General features: G+C 37.9%; 1 protein-coding gene across 4 annotated transcripts in view; it reads right to left on the minus strand.

Annotated features, from left to right (window-relative positions):
- INPP4B (inositol polyphosphate-4-phosphatase type II B) overlaps positions 1-21307 on the minus strand; it is a 560042-nt gene that overhangs the window by 94226 nt on the left and 444509 nt on the right. For all 4 annotated transcript variants that reach the window (XM_045576851.1, XM_045576850.1, XM_036423483.2 and 1 more), the window contains one exon: positions 20007-20115. In XM_045576851.1, the coding sequence (XP_045432807.1) occupies positions 20007-20115 (109 nt within the window). The remainder of the gene's footprint in view (positions 1-20006; positions 20116-21307) is intronic.

Below are 21307 nucleotides of genomic sequence, written 5' to 3' on the forward strand. Positions count from 1 at the left end.
TGCATGAAAGTGGACTAGGTTCTGGACAGCACAGCAAAGGAGCTTAAACATTTGGCAGTTATTCATCTTGTGGAAACTACATTAGTACCTGACTTCAACAAAATATGAGTTATACGATCCATGGACTATCTTATTTTTCTTTAGTGAAAGCACATCAGGATAGCCTGGGTACTGGCATCAACCAGATCAACCGGGCCAAGGAAGACAAGCAGGAAATGATTGACTTCTTAGAGGTTGTGTACCGGAAAGGCTGGCCTGGTCGTGTTCCTGAAGGACTGACTTCTCCACAAAGTACAGATACTGAATGTTTGTCCCAGATTTGCTGTGCTGTGCTGTGGACTCATGTTCACTTCCCCTTTGAGAAAGTGTTTGTAGTCAGCCTGGCACTGTACTTTAATATTTTCAAATGTCGGTAAGTCTCCAGCTGAAGTAAACAAATACATGATAATGGGAACAGTCAAAAAATCAAACTAACAAACAGAAGCTCTCCTCTTGACACCTCCAACTCCCGATGTTCCCAGCTGGGCTTCTGAGATCTCCATTCTTAACCTCCAGTTCCTCCCAATCCCTATCCTCCCAAACTAGGTCCCAGCAAGTGCATCTGCTATGGTCTATGTCTCTTCTCTTTCTCTCCTACCATTTCTCCAATTTTTCAGAAAATTCTGCCTTTTCCTTCGAAATTCATGCAGAACCCACCCGCTTATTTTCACATTCACTACAACCACCCTGGTGCAAGCCACCATCATCTTCGATCCTCAGATCATTGTGAGAGCCTTGAAACTTTGTGTCCTTACCCTAAGACATTAAGATTCTTGACTTATGCTTAGATTTGAAGGTGGCCGGAGCAGACAAGGAGAGAGAAATAAAGCAATTCTTCCTTAGTTCCCTGCCCACACCCCAAATTCTGGGAATCGTTCTGCCACTTATCTTTCCACCCCCATGGGCACTGTTCCCTCCACTCCAGAGGCCATTTGCTCAACCAAGCTAGTCCTGCAGTAAATGGAGGCATGGACAAATACAGATGAGAGATGATGAATAGGCAAGGATGAAAGGGAAGGAAATGATAGAGGAGCAGGCGCCTGGGCAGGAGACCAGCATAGAAAAAATGCCATACAGTGATGCACTTCTGTTCCGGTGCCAGAACAAAATCTCCAGAGAAACATCTAAGGGACAAACTCCACTTTTTTCCCAACTCAAGCACTGCTTGTAAAACAAACAAACAAAAATATAAAATTAAAACATAACAAAACAAACAAAAAATGATCCCTTGAGTCAAGAGGGAAGGATAGGCAGGCTCTCAGCTCTAAATGAGAAGAAAACCATGTGGATAATAAACAAAAATGCACCCCTTAGTGAATATACCCTTCTGCTTCACAAGGTTTAACAATGTGTTTCAGGAAATTGTAGAAAGGAAAACACAAACAAACTCAGACTTCTCTGCTTTTCTCCAGGCAGCCTTTCTATTTTTTCTCCCCTCCTAGAAGTATAGCTTAGAAAAAAGTACTAGAGGAATACAGTATTTGTTTTGTTTACTGCCTATGAATTTCACTCATATAATTAAATGAGTTACATTATCTAAGCTTAAATTGATGTTTGTCTTTGAAACTACTCATTTTAGATAATATTGGTTTCATGTTAATTTTAGAACCAGCAATTTTGAACAAGACTTGGTTCTGCCATTTATTAGCTCTGTGACAGTGGTACCAATTAAGAGGAATAAACCTAACGTTCACTTTGGTTTACTTTCCCCTCAAAGGAAATTTGCCCATTGGCTCTGATCACAGTAGCTCTACTATCCCACTTTTTAGGTTGCAAGCTCTTATCTGTAGTTTCTTGACCAATAATGCCTCTTTTCTTTTTTTCTCTTTTTTTATATATTTTATTAAATTTTTTACAGAGAGGAAGAGAGAAGGATAGAGAGCCAAAACCATTGATGAGAGAGAAACATCGACCAGCTGCCTCCTGCACACCCCCTACTGGGGATGTGTCCACAACCAATGTACATGCCCTTGACTGGAATCAAACCTGGGACCTTTCAGTCTGCAGACCGATGCTCTATCCACTGACCCAAACCGGTTTCGGCAACACCTCTTTTCTATGTACACCCTTTCCTTAGTCCTAACCCTGCACTAAAAATTTTTTTCCCAAGCACAATTATATGACCTTCAAATAAACAGAGCCTAATATGTTTTCACTTTCTGCATTGCCTATCCCCATTTATCTTTAAATTCAATTGCCCTTATTTTCTTTGTTGACTTCCAAGGGGCTGTCCAGTTTGTTCTACTTCTCATAGTTTGTCTACTGGTATTATCATGCTCACTGCTCTAGGAAGGCATGATGGAGGAACATCCAAATCAGTCTACCAATTGCTCCCATCTAAAATATTTCTCAACTCCAACCTGGACCTTATCCATTCATGTACCTAATCAAAGTAAAGAGTAAGGTAGGGTATAATAATAGAAACTATTCCAAAAATACACCGTAAAAGCAAAGACTCCCTTGACTGCAAATTGGTATAAGAGACCTTTCTGGGGAGATAGATATGTCATAAAATTGAATTGTGATGATGACTGCACAATTCTATAATTTACTAAAAACCATTGACTTGTACACTTAAAATAGGTCAGTTGTATGGCATGCAAATTGAAGAAGAGAATGGAATGGTGGTTGCCAAGGGACAGGCAAGAAAAACATGGAGAGATGTTGATTCAGTGGTACAAAGTTTGTTATGTAGGATGTGTACGTTCTGGGGATCTAATGCAGGCAGGGTGAATATAGTTAAGAATACTGTATTGTATGCTTGGAATTTGCTGTAAGTATAGATTTTAAGTGTTCTCACACAAAAACAAAGAAAAGAAAATGATAACAATTTGAGATGATAGATAACTTAATTAGACTGATTATTTCACAATGTATAGTAGTACATATATCAAAGCAACAAGTTATACATCTTGAATATATAAAATTTTCATTTTTCAATTATACCTCAATAAATCTGGATTAAAAACAAATATGAATGTTCCTAGCAGATATATTATTATAGTGCTGGTGATTACGATCCTGAGATAAGAACACAGAAAAACAATAGGTATATTTAAGAGTCATTTTCTTTTCTTTTTTCCTGTGTTAAAGCTGATATTTGTTGGAGGGTCTCTAATAAAACCAATAATTTACACTGAGATTTAAGACTAATAATTCAAATCTATCCCTTCTCCTTCTTCTGTTTCTCATTTTAATAGCTAATACTTCTTGGGACTATACTAAAGGCCTAGCACTATGCTAAATTCTTTTTAGGGATTATTGTATCTAATCTTGACATCAATTCTCAGAAGAACAAATATTATTCCATTATACAGATATGGAAATTGAAGTCTAGGTGAGTTAAGTAACTTGGCTTGTATCACACAACTAGAATAGATGTTAAAACCAGGGTTCAAAACCAAGTTCTTATTATTACACAGTTTGAACTCTTAATTATGTTTTATAAACTCATGAACATGATATGCAAACATTTTAAATTTGGAAAAGTTGTAATATGAAAACTAACACAGGAAACATCTTTTATTTAGCAATGTAATGGTAGGTACAGCCAATAAATATCTACATTATAAAAAGGACAGGGGCTGTCATGACCTAAATGACCAGACAGATGATCAGTAACCAGGAAGTACATAGAATACCTCTTGGTTCCTCCCCTGTGACTTACAGGCTCCTATCACAGCAAGGCTGGTGGCCAGTGAACAGGTGGGGTATCAGGTGGTTGAGCGGGGCAAGGCAGGCACAGTGAGGTCATTAGCCTCCAGCCGGGGGCAGACTGGAAGTCTAACGATCTCACTGCTTCCTCAGCGGCTGTGGATCAGGCCCAGAGGGAGAAGGCTTAAAGAGAGAGAGAGAGAGAGAGAGAGAAAGAGAGAGAGAGAGAGAGAGACAGGGCCTGATCTGCAGTTGCTACAGAGGCTGTGGATCAGGCCCAGAGAGAGGCCCAGAGAGAGAAGCAGGGCCTAATCCACAGCTTTTGTGGCAGCTGCAGATGAGGCCCAGATATAGGTCCAGAGATAGGCCAGGAAATGCTGATTGGCATAGAAACCAACCAAACAGAACCAAATCTGGGTGAATTGCGAGGAGCCAATGGCTGCCTAGGAGGCGGTCCTTTTAATGCTGACTGACATAGATACCAACAAAACAGAACCTAATCTGGGTGAACTTCAAAGGCAGGACCTAAGATGGGGGCTGAGGAAGGGTTTAAGGGCAACAGTTGTTTGGTATAAGGTGTAAGAAAGTGGTTCAATTTTTTAATGACCAGTTTGGCAGTATAATGCATATGGCTGGCTATCAGTCCAGATATAGGGATTATGTATTTTTTTTTCCAAGAGCATCTCCTCCTGCTGAAAAAGGCTTTCCCCCATTTTAGCAATCCTATCCTAATTAGATGGGGTTGAACGGCCATCTTTTGGATGCTCAAATTCCTTCTGGACAAAGCCACACACTGGGGGCCAAAGCAGAGGAAGTTAGGGTTGATCAGGCTGACAGGGGAAGGCAGATGGGAGTGAGATCAAGTGGAAGGAGGTTAGGGGGAATCAGGCCAACAGGGGAGGGTAGTTGAGGGTGACCAGGCTGGTGAGGGAGAGTAATTGTGGGCAAGATCACGCTGGCAGGGGAGGGCCATTGGGCGAGACCAGGCTGGCAGGGGAGGAAAGTTGGGGGTGACCAGGCAGGCAGAGGTGGTTAGGGACAACGAAACAGGTAGGTAGAGGCAGTTAGGGGAGATCAGGCAGACAGGCAGGTGAGCACTTAGGAGCCAACAGTCCCAGATTGTGAGAGGAATGTCTGATTGGAATCAGGCCTAAACTGGCAGTTGGACATCCCTGTATGGGTCCCCAATTGGAGAGGGTGCATGCTGAGCTTAGGGAATCCCCACCAGTGCACAAATTATGTGCACTGGGCCTCTAGTTAAAATATAATTTTTCAAAGTTCTCATTTGCTTATTAAGACAAAGCTCATTAGAAAAGATATATGATTCTATTTTATAATACAAGTTACACTAAAGAAAAATTTGATAATTATCTTGCAGTAAATTGCTCTCAACAAATATTTTATGACTGCTACATAGTCAATGGAATGAGGAATGTGAAAGCTAGAGTAGCCAGCAAGATAGTCAGTGGATGAGTGTGTTGATGTCTATCCTTTAAATGCCACAGCCAGGGGCTGGTACCAGAGAAGGAGAAAAAGGAAATAACTCTTGCCTCATCATTTTCCCACAAGACCTTGCAAACCGAAGATTCTGTATTCTTGCTGTGTGCATGTATCCTTCAGGGTAGCCATAGATGCAGGACTTTCTTACTAACTTCAATTCTATAGCTCCTTATATTTCCAGCTTAGACAGTTATTTAAAAGTAACGTGAAAGGATAACATATTGCAGCCTCCTTTTCTAGATGTTTGTAGTTGGTTTCCTGTTAACTAGTTTCCTATATGTGTTGGTACTATCAAAAGGCTTTTATAAAAACATTTCTCTTATTCTACAATTAGATAAAAAAGAGTTAGGGAAAAAAAATATCCTAAAAATATAGAACTCGGTCTGTATTTATCTGTCCCATTCAAAATAAACATATTATTCTTTCAGAAACATTCATCAGTATGTTTAGATTGATGTCTTTTGTTTACATTTAATTTCATGTATTCTTTTGGGTATTTCTGTATACATCCCTACAGACCTCATAATCAACATACTAATTAAAATAACTACACAGTGTTCTACTCTAGTGATGCAGAGTAGTTTGTTTATCCACCCACTCAAGTTGTTTCTAATATTTTATTATTATGGATAGAATAAAAAAACACCTTTGATAATTTTACTTTTTTGTGGTTTCCCTGATTACAGAAAATCAGATAATGTTCTAGAAATATTTTTACTAATTACTGTGCACAGCAATTTTAGGCAGATTAAACTAGTAACTGCTCTGAGTGCAAATCACCACATTGACTCATGATTTTTTTTAATAATAAAGATAATTTACTTTCTTTATAATAAAGTTATTCTATATTATAAAGAGGTAATATGCAAATTGACACTCACACCCTTGCACAAGATGGCTGCCACAAGATGGCCGGCAGGGGAGGGTAGTTGTGGGAGATCAGGCCAGCAGAGCAGGGCAGTTGGGGGGAGACCAGGCCTGTAGAGGAGGGGTGACCAGGCTGGCAGGGGAGTGGTTAGGCATTGATCAGGCTGGCAGGGGAGTGGATAGGGAGTGAGCAAGCTGGTAGGCAGGGATCAGATCTAAACTGGTAGTCAGACATTCCCCAAAGGGTTCTAGATTGGAGAGGGTGCAGGCTTGGCTGAGGGATACACACCCCCCCCTCCCCAGTGCACAAATTTTGTACACCAGGCATCTAGTCTACACTAATAAAATAGAAAGATTCAAATTGATCATACCTTCTCTACATCCACCAGCCAATCAGGAGTGAGTATGCAAATTAATTCAACAAATATGGCAGGTTTATTTGCATACACAGGCTCTGAGTGGACAGTGGTGGGATGCTGTTGTTGTCGCCATGGCAATGATGCAGACATTCCACACCACCCCAGCTGCTCTGGGCCTCTGGGCCACATGGGAAGGTGGAAAGGTAGTTCTGTGCAGAGCAAAAGCAGAAAGGTGGCTCCAGGGAAGGTGCCAGCAGCCAGGGAAAGGAAGGCCCATTCTTTCACGAACCTTCATGCATTGGGCCTCTAGTCTATATATACACAAAGCTAATATGCTAAGTGTCTGACTGTCCGACTGGTTACTATGACACACACTGACCACCAGGGGGAAGATGCTCAACACAGAGCTGCCATGATGCACACTGGCTATTTACAGAGAAATAGCACCATAGACCTGGCACCCACAAAGCAACACTCAGGTTCATCCAAGTGGAACAGAGGCCCCACCCACTCCCTGTAGTGACAGCCCACCAAATTGCAGATGACACTGCTGAGACCTCAATGCACAAAATGCAGCCCACAGTGCAGTCCCGCCTGAAATAGTCAACTTTGGGCTCTGGGTAATGATGTCACATAGCCACACCCAGTTTCCTTTCCCTAGCAACTAGCCTCCTTGCAGTTTCTTCAGCCCAGGAACATGACTTGCTTTGTAGCCAGGTGGAAACATTTTACACTTTAACCAAATGTCTATGAAGCTTTTTTCTGTGCCTCATCTCATTTGATTCTCACAGAAATCCTGGAGTAAGTAAATAGGAGACTCAGTAGAATCCTATTTTCTTTTCATTAAACAGAAAACAGAGACTTAAAAAGTTTAGAAACTTGACCGGACTGAAAAGAAGTAAGAAATGGTGGACCTTGAAAATTACTTCAGGTTTTCTCACTGCACAGAATACAGTTAAACACTGCTGCAGTTAAATATTTTACCCTTGTTCTCCCTGTGTGATCTATAATAATAATCTGCTTTGTGTTGATATTTACTGCTGTGTTGCTGACAATATCTGAAAGAGAAGTTGGGGTGCTTCACTGGGTTGGAAAAAGTTTAGCTAAATCAGAAAGCAAGTCTAATTAAGCAAGTTTATCTCTCTATATAAAGTTCAAACACTGAGTGACTCCCTACATATTTTTGCTGGCACCAATCGCACACACGTGTTTCCATCTGTCATTGTCAATCATAAATTTGGTTGACACTTCTATTATAAAAGGCAAATAATAATATTAAAATATTTCTTCTAATTAATTTCCTTTCAATGTGCATGAATTCATGCACTAGGCCTCTAGTATTCTCATAAAAGCCTTAGAAAAATTGAATGGAGCAACTTTTATAAATTTTGTCTGGTGGGTTGCAAAATCAATTCCTAGAAAGGTAATCTATTACTAATATTATTGGTTAGAACTAACATTATTCATTTATTAAGAGCATGTACTTGGGGTTGAATATATACTGATTGTATCAGGATAAATTTGCATGGAAAAATTTGGGGGAGGAGAAGTCTAATTTTCTATCTCTGGCTCTGTCATTATCAGTATGAGTGATTCAATTTTTGGACCTCTGTATTCTCATTGATAGCATAAATAGGGGATTTTGTGATCTCTGAGATTCCATGTTAACTCCTAACATTTAAAACATTCTTTATTGAGAAAAAAGCACTGAATCAACAAAATGATTTTCTTATTTCCCATGACTTATTATTATACTGAGTACTGACAACTGACTTTATTAACTAAGCAATGAAAATAAATGGTGTATGTCCTGTACTCCTTTTTCCAGTGACCTTGGTATCTACTCAGTTATAAAAGCAGAAACCTAAGACTCGTCAGCCCTGTCCAGTCTCTCTCAAGTCCTCAGCCAGTTGGATTTAAATCCTCTTAAGTTTCCTAAAAATCTCCTTTAACTTAGTAGTCACCATTTCCTCTCATCATCACTGTTACGATAGTCTAATTGTTTATCCTTCTTAAATTCTCTCCACACTGTCACTCCAAATGCAAGTCTGATTATGTTATGCTAGTGGCCCAGTGCACAAAATTCGTGCATGGGGGGGAGGGGATTCCCACACCCCAGCCTGCACCCTCTCCAATCGAGGACCCTTTAGGGGATGTCTGACTGCCAATTTATGCCCAACTCCACAGGGATTGGGCCTAAACTGGCAGTCATTCATCCCTCTCACAATGTGGGACTGCTGGCTCACCTGCCTGCCTGATAGCCCCTTACTGCCTCTGCCTGCCTAATATCCCCTAACTTCCTTCCCCTGCCGGACTGATCTCACCCCCAACTGCCCTCCCCTGCTGGCCTGATCTTGCCCCCAACTGCCCTCTTTGCCTAGGCTTCCACCACCATGGCTTTGTCTAGAAGGAAGTCAGTTGTCTGAAAGATGGCGGGTCAACCCAGTCTAATTACCATATTATCCTTTTATTAGTATAGATGTTAATTCTCAGACAAAAACTCTGTCCATGAGTTTCTATAGCCTATGGATGAGCTGCTGGAACTTGATATCCCAGCCTTAGAATATTCTCCCCCAACCTTCCTCCCTCCCTCCCTTTCTCCCTTTCTAAAAATCAGGTCAGGATAAAAAATTAAATAAATACATAAACTCCAAAAAACAACAGTACTTTTAAATGTTCTGAACACTTATTTGTAGATGACTTTCCCCCTGCTGTTTGCTGCTTTTGCAATGATGGATATTAAATATCTAAGCTAATAGAGAGCTTTAAAAATATGCTGGGAGTCACTCAGTGTTTAACCTGAGTACAACATTCTTTCTAGGATTAAACTCATACTGGTTGAGATGACATAACTGTGTCATGGTTTAAAATATTTTCTAGTTTCAGGCAAAGGAGAAATGCAATTCCTGATTTACAGAAGTTAAATCCGCAAATCATTTTTACCTATTTATAGTTAGTTTTTTAATTAAGCAGAAAAAGTGTTTATTTCTATAATTTGCTTATTAGATTTCACATTCTGCCTTTTAAATTCTAATCTTCCTATTGATTAACTATTTTTTTTTGAGATAAAACCACAGTCAAATCTTATTCACTCTGTGAATTTAAGACATTTATTTGTGAAGTCAATTTATCCAAATTATCTTCCTGAAAAATTGTAATGATATACTTAATAAGTCTTTCCTCAAAATCTCAAGATTTTAACTCCACTTTCTAAAATGTAATTATTTCAGGAGAGATCAGCTACAATCTATAGTGCAAATAAGCTAAACTGAAGGGTGAGTTCAGTGGCTTCTGAAATCCCAATGATCTTCTGAAATTAAGATTATGTGCTTTATTTTCATTCACTCTTCTTGTCACCAAACTTATCACCACTATAAATTCTAGGTATTTTAGCAAACTTTTTTTCATTTATAATTAAAGTCATTTTCTTAAAAGAAAAGATTTCATTTCTAAGGATTCTGAATAGTCACACTATACGCAATGTTCCTTGCCTTAGCTCAGATAATAACTTGCTTCACAAGTTTTTGGGTAGGTTATGAAGAATGTCATCAATTTTTAAATGTGAAATTATGCATTACTAATATTGAATTGGACTTTAGGTTGAATATGTGTCATTGGTTTCTTCTTGTATATGCCCGGTCCATAGGTCGAAACCTGCAACCTTGGTGTATTGGGAAGACATTTTGACCAACTGAGCTATCTGGCCAGAGCCTTAGGTTGTCTATTTTTATAAAAATTATCACTTTTCTTGTTTCAGAACACATAAAAGTATATTTCCTCTTCCTCCTGAGGTGCAAGCAAACACGAACATTTTAGTACCTGACAAAGGGCTTTTTAAAACCACTACAAAACATTTTCCACAAATGCCTCTATGCCTCTGTTTTCTAATTCCTCAGTCATTCCCTATATTTCTATAACCTAACTCAGTCACACTGAGCTCTTTGGGCAGAGAAGAGATATTCCTACGACAGATGATCCTTACACTTCTTTCATTCAGTCCCTCATATTTGTTCAACATACACTTATCAAGTTATTTCCTGGGGATACTAGATAGATTCAGTATCTCCCTTCACAGTACACACTATCTATAGGAGAAGACAGATGATTAGAAAGCAAACATGATCTAGCCAAGAAGCCAGAGAAAGTTCTCAGGCAGAATTGAAGCTAACAAAGTTCAGTTTGGTTCACTACAGAAGGTGGTGTGAGAGGCAGTTTGAGAAGAAAGCTGGGCCAGAGTACACATGAATATAATAGGCATCTTGGACTTCATCCTCCAGGCAATAGGCAGCTAAGAAATGTTTAAAATTATGAAATCACTAGGCTCTATTTGCCTTTTACAAATGTTACACCAACAACGTGAGAAAATGGATTAGATGAGAGCCTACCTGATTAAGGAATTTGCCAGTAGACATTTACAAGATGGTGATTCTATAATTAGGTTTATCCTAAGCCATCATTCATTATTGAAATGAATGACTTCCTGAGAAATAAGAAGCTAGATTTGACAGAACTGATTTTTCCCTTTATTTAAAAGTGGAAGCAAGGAAAGAAGGGTAATCAAGAATTTCTAGTGTCTAAGTTGAACATCCGGATGAATGGTGGCGACTTTTATTAATAAAAGGAATCCCTGAAAGAAATTTGAGGGTAACGGTGAGTGATGACTTCATATATTGACTTTGAAGTGTTTGTTGATTCCATTAATGGGGAACTGTCTGGACCTCATGAGCCATGCCTGAGCTTAACACAAAGATGCTGTAAAAAACTCTGTTCTCAAGAATATGTGACAGTTATGCATCTTATGCCCATTGGTACCACTTTTTTTTTTTTAGGATAATATGGCAGCATCTTAACATTTAACAATCTCAACTAAGAAATTCTACTTTTAAGAATTTATTCAAAAGAAAAGACAAATTTTCAGAGATATAAGAATGTACATTGATTGCAAATACAGTTGGTTATAGCAAAAGTTAGAAAGTGTAAACCATCATCAATATTGTTTGTATTGGTTAGGTGATTATGTTACATTCAGTAAATAAAATCCTACTTAGCTTTTAGAAAAAAATGAAATCTACATATATTAAAAGTGGGAAGTTGTTAAACACATCTTTTAGTGAAAATATACTTGTTTATTCATTTTACATAAATAATAGGTAATATTATTAAGCCCTCATTATGTGCCCAGTAGCATTATAAATTTTTGGTGTATACTAGTATAAAGCATCATAGTTTCAGAACAGCACTATAAGCTAATAAATATTATTTTTATGCTACAATGAGGAATCTAAGGCAGAGAGGAGAGGTAATTTGACTAAGGTCACAAAGCCAGTAAGTGCTCAAGCCAGGATTTAATTCATATAGAGAATGGAATCTGTTAATTGCCTGAGATGAAAGTTTTTGCCTTGCTTCAGAATGGGAACCAGAAAAATTAAACTGAATTATAGAAAAGTTAAAAACATCACATTCCCATGACCCGAGTTTGTAGACTGAGTCATAACCACTGAAAACCAGTGTAGCTCAGATGGTTGGGTGTCATCTTATGTATTGGAAAGTTGCCTGTTCATTTCCCAGGTTGTGGCTTGAGTTGTGGTAGATGTGCAGGAGGCAGCTGATTGGTATTTCACTCTCACATAGATGTTTTTCTCTCTCCCTCTCCCTTAATCTCTCCCTGAAAATCAATTTTAAAATCTTAAAAATAAAGAGTCATAATTACTGAAAACTAAAATAGTTGGATGCCTTAAAGAAATTGCACAGAGAAAGGCATTAAGCTGTACAAATTGGCTTATTCTGGGGAGAGAAAATGAAAAGGCTTTCCACTTTATATGCTTCTTTATTCTTTGAATTTGTGCATTACTAGCACATTTTACTTGCATAGTTAAAATGAGAATGAAGGAGAAAAGCTGCATTACAAATTCATTTAGGATCATATGCAACTCAGCAAAAATCCTTCCATTTCTTTGTATCACATTTAGTTCAGTGCTTTGAAAGCCTCATCATTTAGTTTTTACAGTATGCTTGTCTCGACATGACTATTTCATTAAAAAATTTTATTTTCTCCATAGTCCAAGTTTTAGATGTACAAGAGAAAACCCACTTATTCTCAAAGACTGATGTATACAGGGAGCTGAATGCAGGGAAGTGCACATGGAGAATACCAGCCTAGTACACAGTATTTTCAGACCTACCAGTGCATTTGCTCCAATATAAATTGAACTGAGAGCTAAGAGTTGCTGAGGAAGAAGTGGCTCACAGAAAGAAAAGAATAAACACCCAGGCAATCAAACTGTAATCTACACACAGATTTAAATTTCCATCTCTGTAAAAATGACATATTGTCTGCTTCTGGACACAGTTCAAGAGAAAAAAGTAATGGCTAGGATTTTATTCATACTTATTCTTATTTCTATGGGGCCTGTATAACATTTATTTTTGGTGATATGCTATTTTTTTTAAAGGAAAGAAAAAATTTATTTGAAAGTGATTGGGACATGAATTGTACTTACAACCTAATATTTTTATGGACAAACACAGATATTTTTAAAGGGAGAGTGTTTATACAGAGTGGGGCAAAAGTAGTTTACATTTGTGGGTACACAAAACACGATTTATTCTTATATTATTATTTATTAACTAGAGGCACGCACATGAAATTCATATGTGGGTAAGGACCCTAGGCCTGGCCTGTGATCAGGGCAATCTTCTCAGCTGCTCACAACCAACCCCATCTCCCACTACCAACCACCCCTGGTTCCCCATTCGCCATTGGGTGTTTGATGCCTAATGGCCAGGGGAAGGAACGGAGAGGTTGGCTGTTCTAGCCCACTTGCTGGCCCCGCCCCCACCCCCACCCACTTCCCCACCATGGTGGCCATCAGGTGATCAGAGTCTGCTGGCTGAATAAAGGGACCAAGAGGTGGCCAGTGTGCCTCATAGTGACTGGTCTAGCAGTTTTTCTGCCGTCAGGGTCAATTTGCATATTATCCTTTTATTGTATAAGATTACTATATTATGTTCCAAAGGAACAACTATAAACCAATTTTTACCCAACCCTATATATTTTGAAGAATTAGTCATTTTAAGCCATTTGAAATTTTTTAATTTAAAATAACAAAAAAATAAATAAAAACATAGGTCATGAGCAGAAAAACAAACGAGAAGAGACAGCTCACACCCATATCCCCCCACTAACTGCATTGTTAAAAGTTATGCCTGATTGTAATCTCATTTTTTGGACTTTACTACATTTCCAATAAACATATTAGCAAAATTGGAAAAGATTTCAAAAGAAAGCATTTATAAAAAGTACATAATTTAAAAAGAAAACAATTTCTACTTAAAACGTATGCTATGATCTTAGAATAAATACTCTGCCAAGTTTCTAAGAAGAGATCAGACTAGATTCAGAGAAGTTTCAAAGAAAGAAAAAATTCTTGGCTTCCTAAAGCAAAGTATGGATCCAGTCTTATTGCTTGTATTAAATTGATTTGAATCACTCATTCCCTTTCATAAAATCAAAGAACGTTCAGTCTTAAGCATGAAAGTGAAGAGTTTTCAAAGAAATGTTTTTGTAATTGCTTACATTACTGGAGAGAGTATAAAAAGGTAAGCGAAGCAAAAACTCTTCAACAGCTTACATGTCTCATTTCTATATCACTAACAAAAAAAAATGTTCATTTGTTTTCTTGCCTCCAAATTAAACAGTGATTAGTGATTCCATCAGAAATATTAATATATATATATATTTTTTTTTTAATTTATTTTTTTAAAGCTTTGCATCCAGTTCTCTCATTTCTGGTTCATTGAATGCTGGCTGCACCTTAAGCAAGAGAGCTCCCTGATGCAGTATTTCCCCTTTTATTGAGGGTCTCCTATTTATAATAAAGAATGAGGAAATATCTATTTATTTCTCTTTACACTAAAAAGGAAAATGTTCCTCAGAGTTTTTACCATGGGATTAGGTACCCATTGATCTCATAAACAGTAAGGCTGATTTGCTTAACTTATTGCATCATTGTTTTACTTTCCTTCAGAAATTTCCCTCAAAATCTAGTATAGACTCTAATACTAATTTCTATTAGTAAAATTTTAGTTTGTTTTCCTTATGACTTTTCCAAATGATTATTTTTTCCTCTTCCATTTGAAATTGTGGGGTAGAATATGTTGACTATGGTCATCTGGGACAGATGGGGGTAGGAAGATAAACCAGGGTACATATATTCAAGGCAGGCATGTGACAGACATTGGTATTCTTTTCAGGGAGTTAGTTCCGAGTCCATTCCAAATGAACTGGCAGATCACAGGGAATTAATAATCTCAGAAGTTAAGACTGTCCTTCATTGTTTTTTTTTTTTCTCCTTTTTTCTTTACAAAGGCTCTTGGTCTTCATGAGAAGTCTTTTAATCTTAATGAAAGAACTATGCTTTCAGGTCACAGACCTGCACAGTGAAGATTCTGGCTGAACTGAAGTTCCTGCTGAAATCAGAAATGATCAAAACAGACAAGTGTTGTGGTAATTTTTATCTTTCTCTAAAATAATACTGGTGGTAAAGAATTCATTCATATTTTGAAGAAAAACTACAAGCTTTCAAATAGTGTCATAGGTAAACCACTGCCTCCAGGAACACATAGATATTTGATGTGATCGGTGAAGACATAGGTTACAAACATCTGGTTTTTAAATAAAATATACTGGTACTTAGCCTTTTCATTCCCCTACAAAAATCTCATGTTTATAGCATGAAAAGCTCTATCACATACTAGATTGTTTTTATTTCTTTGGATGCTACTCAGGTTCAAATTTTCCAAGATCAAAATTTTTATAGCTTTACTCCCATCTTCCATTCTGTTTTGCAACTTTTTAATGAGTTTGGGATTTTTTAAACACAAACTTCTGGTAAGCAAATTATAATACTTTTCTTCATTTCAGCAAATATTCCTTTGTGTGGATTTTCTTTGTCCCCAATACATACCAATTGAGTATTTATATATTTTTCAAGTTCAACTCATCTGTGTCACTATTCCTCTTTCTATTCTCCATGCCCTTCACCTGTCCTCTCTCAGAACTATTCACTTACATCTATAACAGTGTTCTCAACCATGGCCATACATTAGATCCACCTTGAAAGCTTTTAAAACATACCTATGCCTGGGCTCCATTCCCAGGACTTTCACTTCATTTGTCTCGGGCAATATACTGGCATACATAAAATGTTTCTAAATCTCCAAAGGTGATTCTAATGTGCAGCCAAGGTTGAGAATCCCTGCTGTCTCTATTCATCATATTGTATTATGAATATTTGGGAAATTTTATTACTCACTGGAGTTTTCAGCACTTTATTTTTTTTAATCCTCTCTGGGGGAGTGAGGATAGTTTTTAGAGAGAGTGGAAGAGAGGCAAGGGGGGTGGGGAGAAAGGAGAGAGAAACATTGATGGGAGAGTAACACTGACTAGTTGCCTCTCACTCGCGCCCTAAAAAGGATTAATTAAGTGTATGATTTGGACAGAAAGCAATGTAAATAGTGTGGAGATGAGAACAGAAGAATTTCTAGTGAAAGAGAACAGAATGTGGGAAAGGGAATAGGTGGGCAAGTGTGAAGTCCATGGTTTCATAGCATTTAAAAGAAGCAATTATAGGGAGAGGAGAGTGATGAAGGTAGGAAGCCAGTGGGGTGAGTTCACAGAGGCTTTGAATGGCCAGTGGTTGTGACTGGACTCCATGAAGGGATGTGAAGGGTTCTGAGCTGGGGAGTATGAACTTTTATATTTGTTCTTTTTAAAAAAGATCAATCTGCCTAATTAATTATCTTTAAGCTTTTAAAAATACATTTTATATGATCTGAATTATATTATATAATTACTACAAGAAAGTAAGTCTTCCTAATGCTAAAATCCTTTTCATTATCTGGTCAATGAATTCATCAAACAATAGATCAATAAGGACCAGACACGTAAATTTACTGTGCTCAGGAAACAATATTTTATTGGCTTAGCGAAGAAGAAAATAGAAAAAGGTGAAGACATATAATAGCTGTAGTAGTACCCTTTAAAAACTGGCCCAAAAGACTTAGCTATTTTTTTTTTTTGGTGGGGATGGGGAAGTAGCAAAAGGAAAATGAGGTAAAGAAAATGTCCTTCACTTAACATGATTTTCTTCACTTCTACATGTATAGGTAAGTTACTGATTTCATAGACATATTGATGTCTCCATTATTGCTTTTGATGAACAGATGCAATATTGTGTGGAAAAAACAACCCTCAGAAAAATAATTTTCATAGTGTGTTATCACTTTAGGCATAACATGTTTGCTCAGGTCAGCTCTTACCATGATGGTCAGGCTGATATTGTACTTATTTATGTATTGCCTTAACAAACCACATTTGTCCCTTACTACTGCCCTACACAGAGTACTTTTAAGATATACACCAGGTTATTTTTTTTACTTTTTAAAAATTTTCACTGTATTTATCAATAAAGTTACCCATAAAGGAATAGGATATATAATACATATTTAAAAACCCTAAAGCAAGTCAATGTTTAATGTATTGGATATACTAATATCTTTTATTTTAAGTTTAATCCTATAGCTACATGTGTGTTTGTATGTATATAAATATCCCAGTGAGAAGTGAAGAATACTAAAGAATTCAGATATCCATGAGGATATTTAAAACAAGATATATTATTCAGAATCTAACCATAAAACTCAACATTTGTCTTTGCCAGTAGCACACAGTGGTATCATATGATACTCTATGGTGAGGTTCCATGCTTCACATACTGATGCTCCACTCCTTCAGCTAAAGTCTTTATGCCCTGGGGGCAGTTTTCCATTTTTTAATTGTGTCAGGCACTTTAAAATTGGATTGAGAAAAACAAATAAATTAAGTGAATTCTCAAGGTAGTGCTGCCCAGTTCCAGACAAGATGGAGTACACACAATCAATTTTCCTTTTCCTGCTAATCACAAAACATACTCTAGTCACAACATGTAAGTCATTTATCAGAAGACTTTAAGAGCAAAGAAGGAAGATTGGCTGGGAGCCCACAGGATCTGGGGACTTATATGACAATGATAGTGAATTCTTTGTGTGTGTGTTTTTTTTCCCCTTGACTACTATATATCCCAAAGTGGGTGTTAAACAAGCCCTTAGTGCTTGTAAAATGCCAAGTGAGATATAGAAGCCAAGAAAAAACAAAGGCCTAGTAAAAGGGTAGCCCAACAAAAATAAAACTTTTAAATACACCTGCCTATTCTGGGAGTGAATAGCACAAAATAGCAGTGTCTCTCCCTATTGGAAGGCTGGTACAGCAGAGGGAGAGGGTCAATGAGAAACCATGGCAGAAACCTATATTCTACTGCCATTCCCATTTTAGAAAAGAGATAGCATCCTTTCCCCAGAGATTCTGTGAATGAACCAACTTCCTACCCCCATGAATTACACAGGAGTGCCTCTCCCCTCAGAGCCCCTGGTTGGAACTCTGACTTCCGCTCCCTGTTACAATCATAAAGAAACAGAACTATTTTCTGCAGCAGAAGGGATAACCAGAATGAGTGTCTTTGTGGTCATGGAACAGTTTTTTGTGATGATTAATTTATACCTATGATACAGTTTCATAGAACTATATACTCTCTTCACCCAAAACAAAAACAAAAACAAAAACAAAAAAAACTTGGCAAAAACTCACTAAGGGCTATAGTTGAGTTAATAGTACAAGTATTGTATCAAAGTAAATTTCTTTAAAATAAGAAATAAAAATATACGTACCTCATAAGCTTATATCTATATATATAAAAAGTCAGTAACCATAACACCAGAACAACTGATCATTATGATACCCACTGTGGTCAGTGAACCAGCCTGATCTGGGAGTGAAGCTGGCCAGCCAACCTCCTGCTGCCCCTTTCTCAACTGGCTCCACCCCAGATTAGCCCCCCAAACCCTGATCAGGGGCAGGGCCGGCCAGCCAACTGCCTGTGGCCCCTGATTCCAGCCTGCCCTGCCCTAGATGGGCCCCTACCACACCAATAGGCCCATGGCTCCTCCCCCCAGTCAGCTCCACCCCTGATTGGCTCTCCACTCAGATCAGGGCAGGGCTGGCCAGCCAAGCATCCATGACCTCTCCCCCAGGCCACTGGCCCTTAATCAGCACCTCCCACCCCATTCGGGTCAGCCAGTCTATTCTCCACAGCCCCTCCCCCCATGGTCAGCCCAACCCCTGACCAGTCCCCACCACCTAGATCGACCTGCGGCCCCTATCCCCATTCATCTCCACCCCGGATGATCACCCCTCACACACCAATTGAAGGTGGGTCAGGCCAGCCTACTGCCCACAGCCCCTCACCATGGCTGGCCCCACCCCAAATTCGCCCCCTCCACTTCAATTGGGAGTAGGGCCCCCTAGCCAATCACCTACGGCCCTTGTCCCCAGCCAGCCTGCCCCTGATCGGATCCCAATTGGGATGGGCCAACTGGCTAACCTCCCACCATCTCCTCCTTTTGACAGGCCCAGCCCCAGTTGAGGCAGAGCCAGTCAGACCCTATCTGTGCACAAATTTGTGCACTGAAACTCTAGTATTTATATAATAGCATGTCAGTTATTCAATTCTTCTGTTATTTTTAATGCTTTTGTCCTGAACATTGGAAACCTAATAATACATGTGTTATGTATGTTATAAATGTGATAAAACTTTTTTTTAAAAAAGGGTGATTTTGCCACTTGAGTAGATTTTCTAATATTACTACTAAACCAACTATGACAACCAAATACTATTTCCCCCTAACTTTCAAAATTCGAGTTCTTAATCTAAGAAGAGTAACTATCGATACTTAAAAAGAAGTTTCCATTCACATCTGGATAAAACTTTTTATGATTTACTTAAGTGCAGTCATAGTCACATGATATTATAAGATAAACTCTGGGACCCCTCAGGGGAAGTTGAAGAGCAGGCTTCAGCCCGATCCCCACAGACCAGGCCGAGGGACCCCCCTGGTGCACAATCCATGCACTGGGCATCTAGTTATAAATAATAGAAACAATACTTTGGGTTTTGTGTTATGCCTTTTCTCTAAGAAATGAATGTTTTTTCTTTTAATCTCATCATGTAACTGATAAGAGTTCTGTACTGATGTCTCTTTTTCAAATGGCATAATTAAATGGCAGGGCAGTTCATATGCCTTGCCTCGGACTACAGTGGTGAAATCATCAATAGTGTAAGAGTCATAAATTAGGCCTCATGATCTCTCTGTCTGGCTTTTCAATTACATAAGACAATGCTTTTAGCTAAATCTCTACCTGAACATCATTCCACTGAATATGCAATAGTTGATACTAGAATACTCTTTTTTTTATAGCTGTGTTCCAAAAAAATTTTTCTGCCTGCACAACACTATTCAGGTAATTAATTTATCCTAATTTCATTTCTATTCAAGTATTTTTTTTTTTTTTTAGAAATTCAACATCTTTAAGTTATTAAATAGGTTGCGATACAAGAACTATGCATTGTGACGGACCAAGTTTCTTTATTATAAATATGTATGTAGACTTTTCCAAAGGGAAGATAACCATTAATGCATATTGTCATTACTTACTTTCTTCTTTCCGTTTCAAATCTGTGGAGTAGTTTCCGAAGACCACCATTCTTAAATCCCTGAAAATGGGCAGCTGGGGCTCCCACAGTGATAACATCATAGAGGGCATCTGGAACAGGAATGGACAAGGAGATGAGCACTTTGCAAACATTTCTCTACAGCTTGCTGTTTGCACTGGAGCATACATAATGTCGGAAGTCTAAGACATTATTCTGTTTAATTTTGCAGGAATCACTATGAACTCGCATCTCAAGGGGGCGAGATGAGCTAATTTATCTTTCTAAAAGCCACCTGTGCACCTATACAAGTTATAATATATCCTTGATTTATGACTACATCTTAATTATACGCTACTGTGTAGAACAGTATGTTCCCTCATTCGTCTGTATACTTACTGAGATAACATGCTAATTGGTCTTTTGTGTATTTTATTTTATTGAGTTTTGCATCATTTAATTAGCAATCATATTGAAATTCAACAATAATGAATCTTTCCACCGAAATTTACAGAGAAAAGAAGCATTTTGGTTCAAGGCCAGAACAGTATCAGTGTATTGTAAAAAAAAATCTATCTAAAGTAGTCTCTGCCTGTATATACTAAATCTTATACAATTTTAATGCATGCTTTTGCAATTTCCTCAGGTGATAGAAGAATACACAAAATGTCTCCTGATCTATTTTCCAGCAAGATATTTTGTGTGTGCTTTTTTTAGCAAATAAGCATACATTTAAATTGAACCTCAATCCCTTGATCTTGAAAGTCATCAGGCTTCATACATATTAAGTTTATGGCCTTAAAACATGCCATACATTCTGATGAAAAGTATCCCCATCAGAAAGAAGACAGAGTGAATGTCCTCTTATTGGACTACATTTTATTTGAGAAACCTAATTTCATAGTAGATCCTTTTCATGTTAATTTTGGTATTGACACATTGACTGCTTTTCAGATCTCATTTACAGGGAAAAACATAAATTATTTTATTAGCTTCAGGTAAACACCATAACTTTTCCAAAGTAGTTCAATCTAAATGCACCAGTAATATCTTCCTTAACAGTAAATATCTTTAAAACTCAAGGTCACAAAAAAGCTGAATACAACTCAAACTAACCCATCAATAAAGTAAATACTAAACAATTATTTAATAGATTGCTGGAGTGATAATCTGTTGTCCTTTTTTTTAAAAAGTCACCAATAAAGTAGAAGTCAGCTTACCTTAAAATAACAAAATATTAGACTTCTGTGTAATTAAAAAAAAAAATTGCCTAGGGGTCGTTAACCCAGGCCTAAGAAAAGGGTT

The sequence above is a fragment of the Pipistrellus kuhlii genome, unplaced genomic scaffold (genome assembly GCF_014108245.1).
Source record: "Pipistrellus kuhlii isolate mPipKuh1 unplaced genomic scaffold, mPipKuh1.p scaffold_m20_p_8, whole genome shotgun sequence".
Classification (NCBI taxonomy): Eukaryota; Metazoa; Chordata; class Mammalia; order Chiroptera; family Vespertilionidae; genus Pipistrellus; species Pipistrellus kuhlii.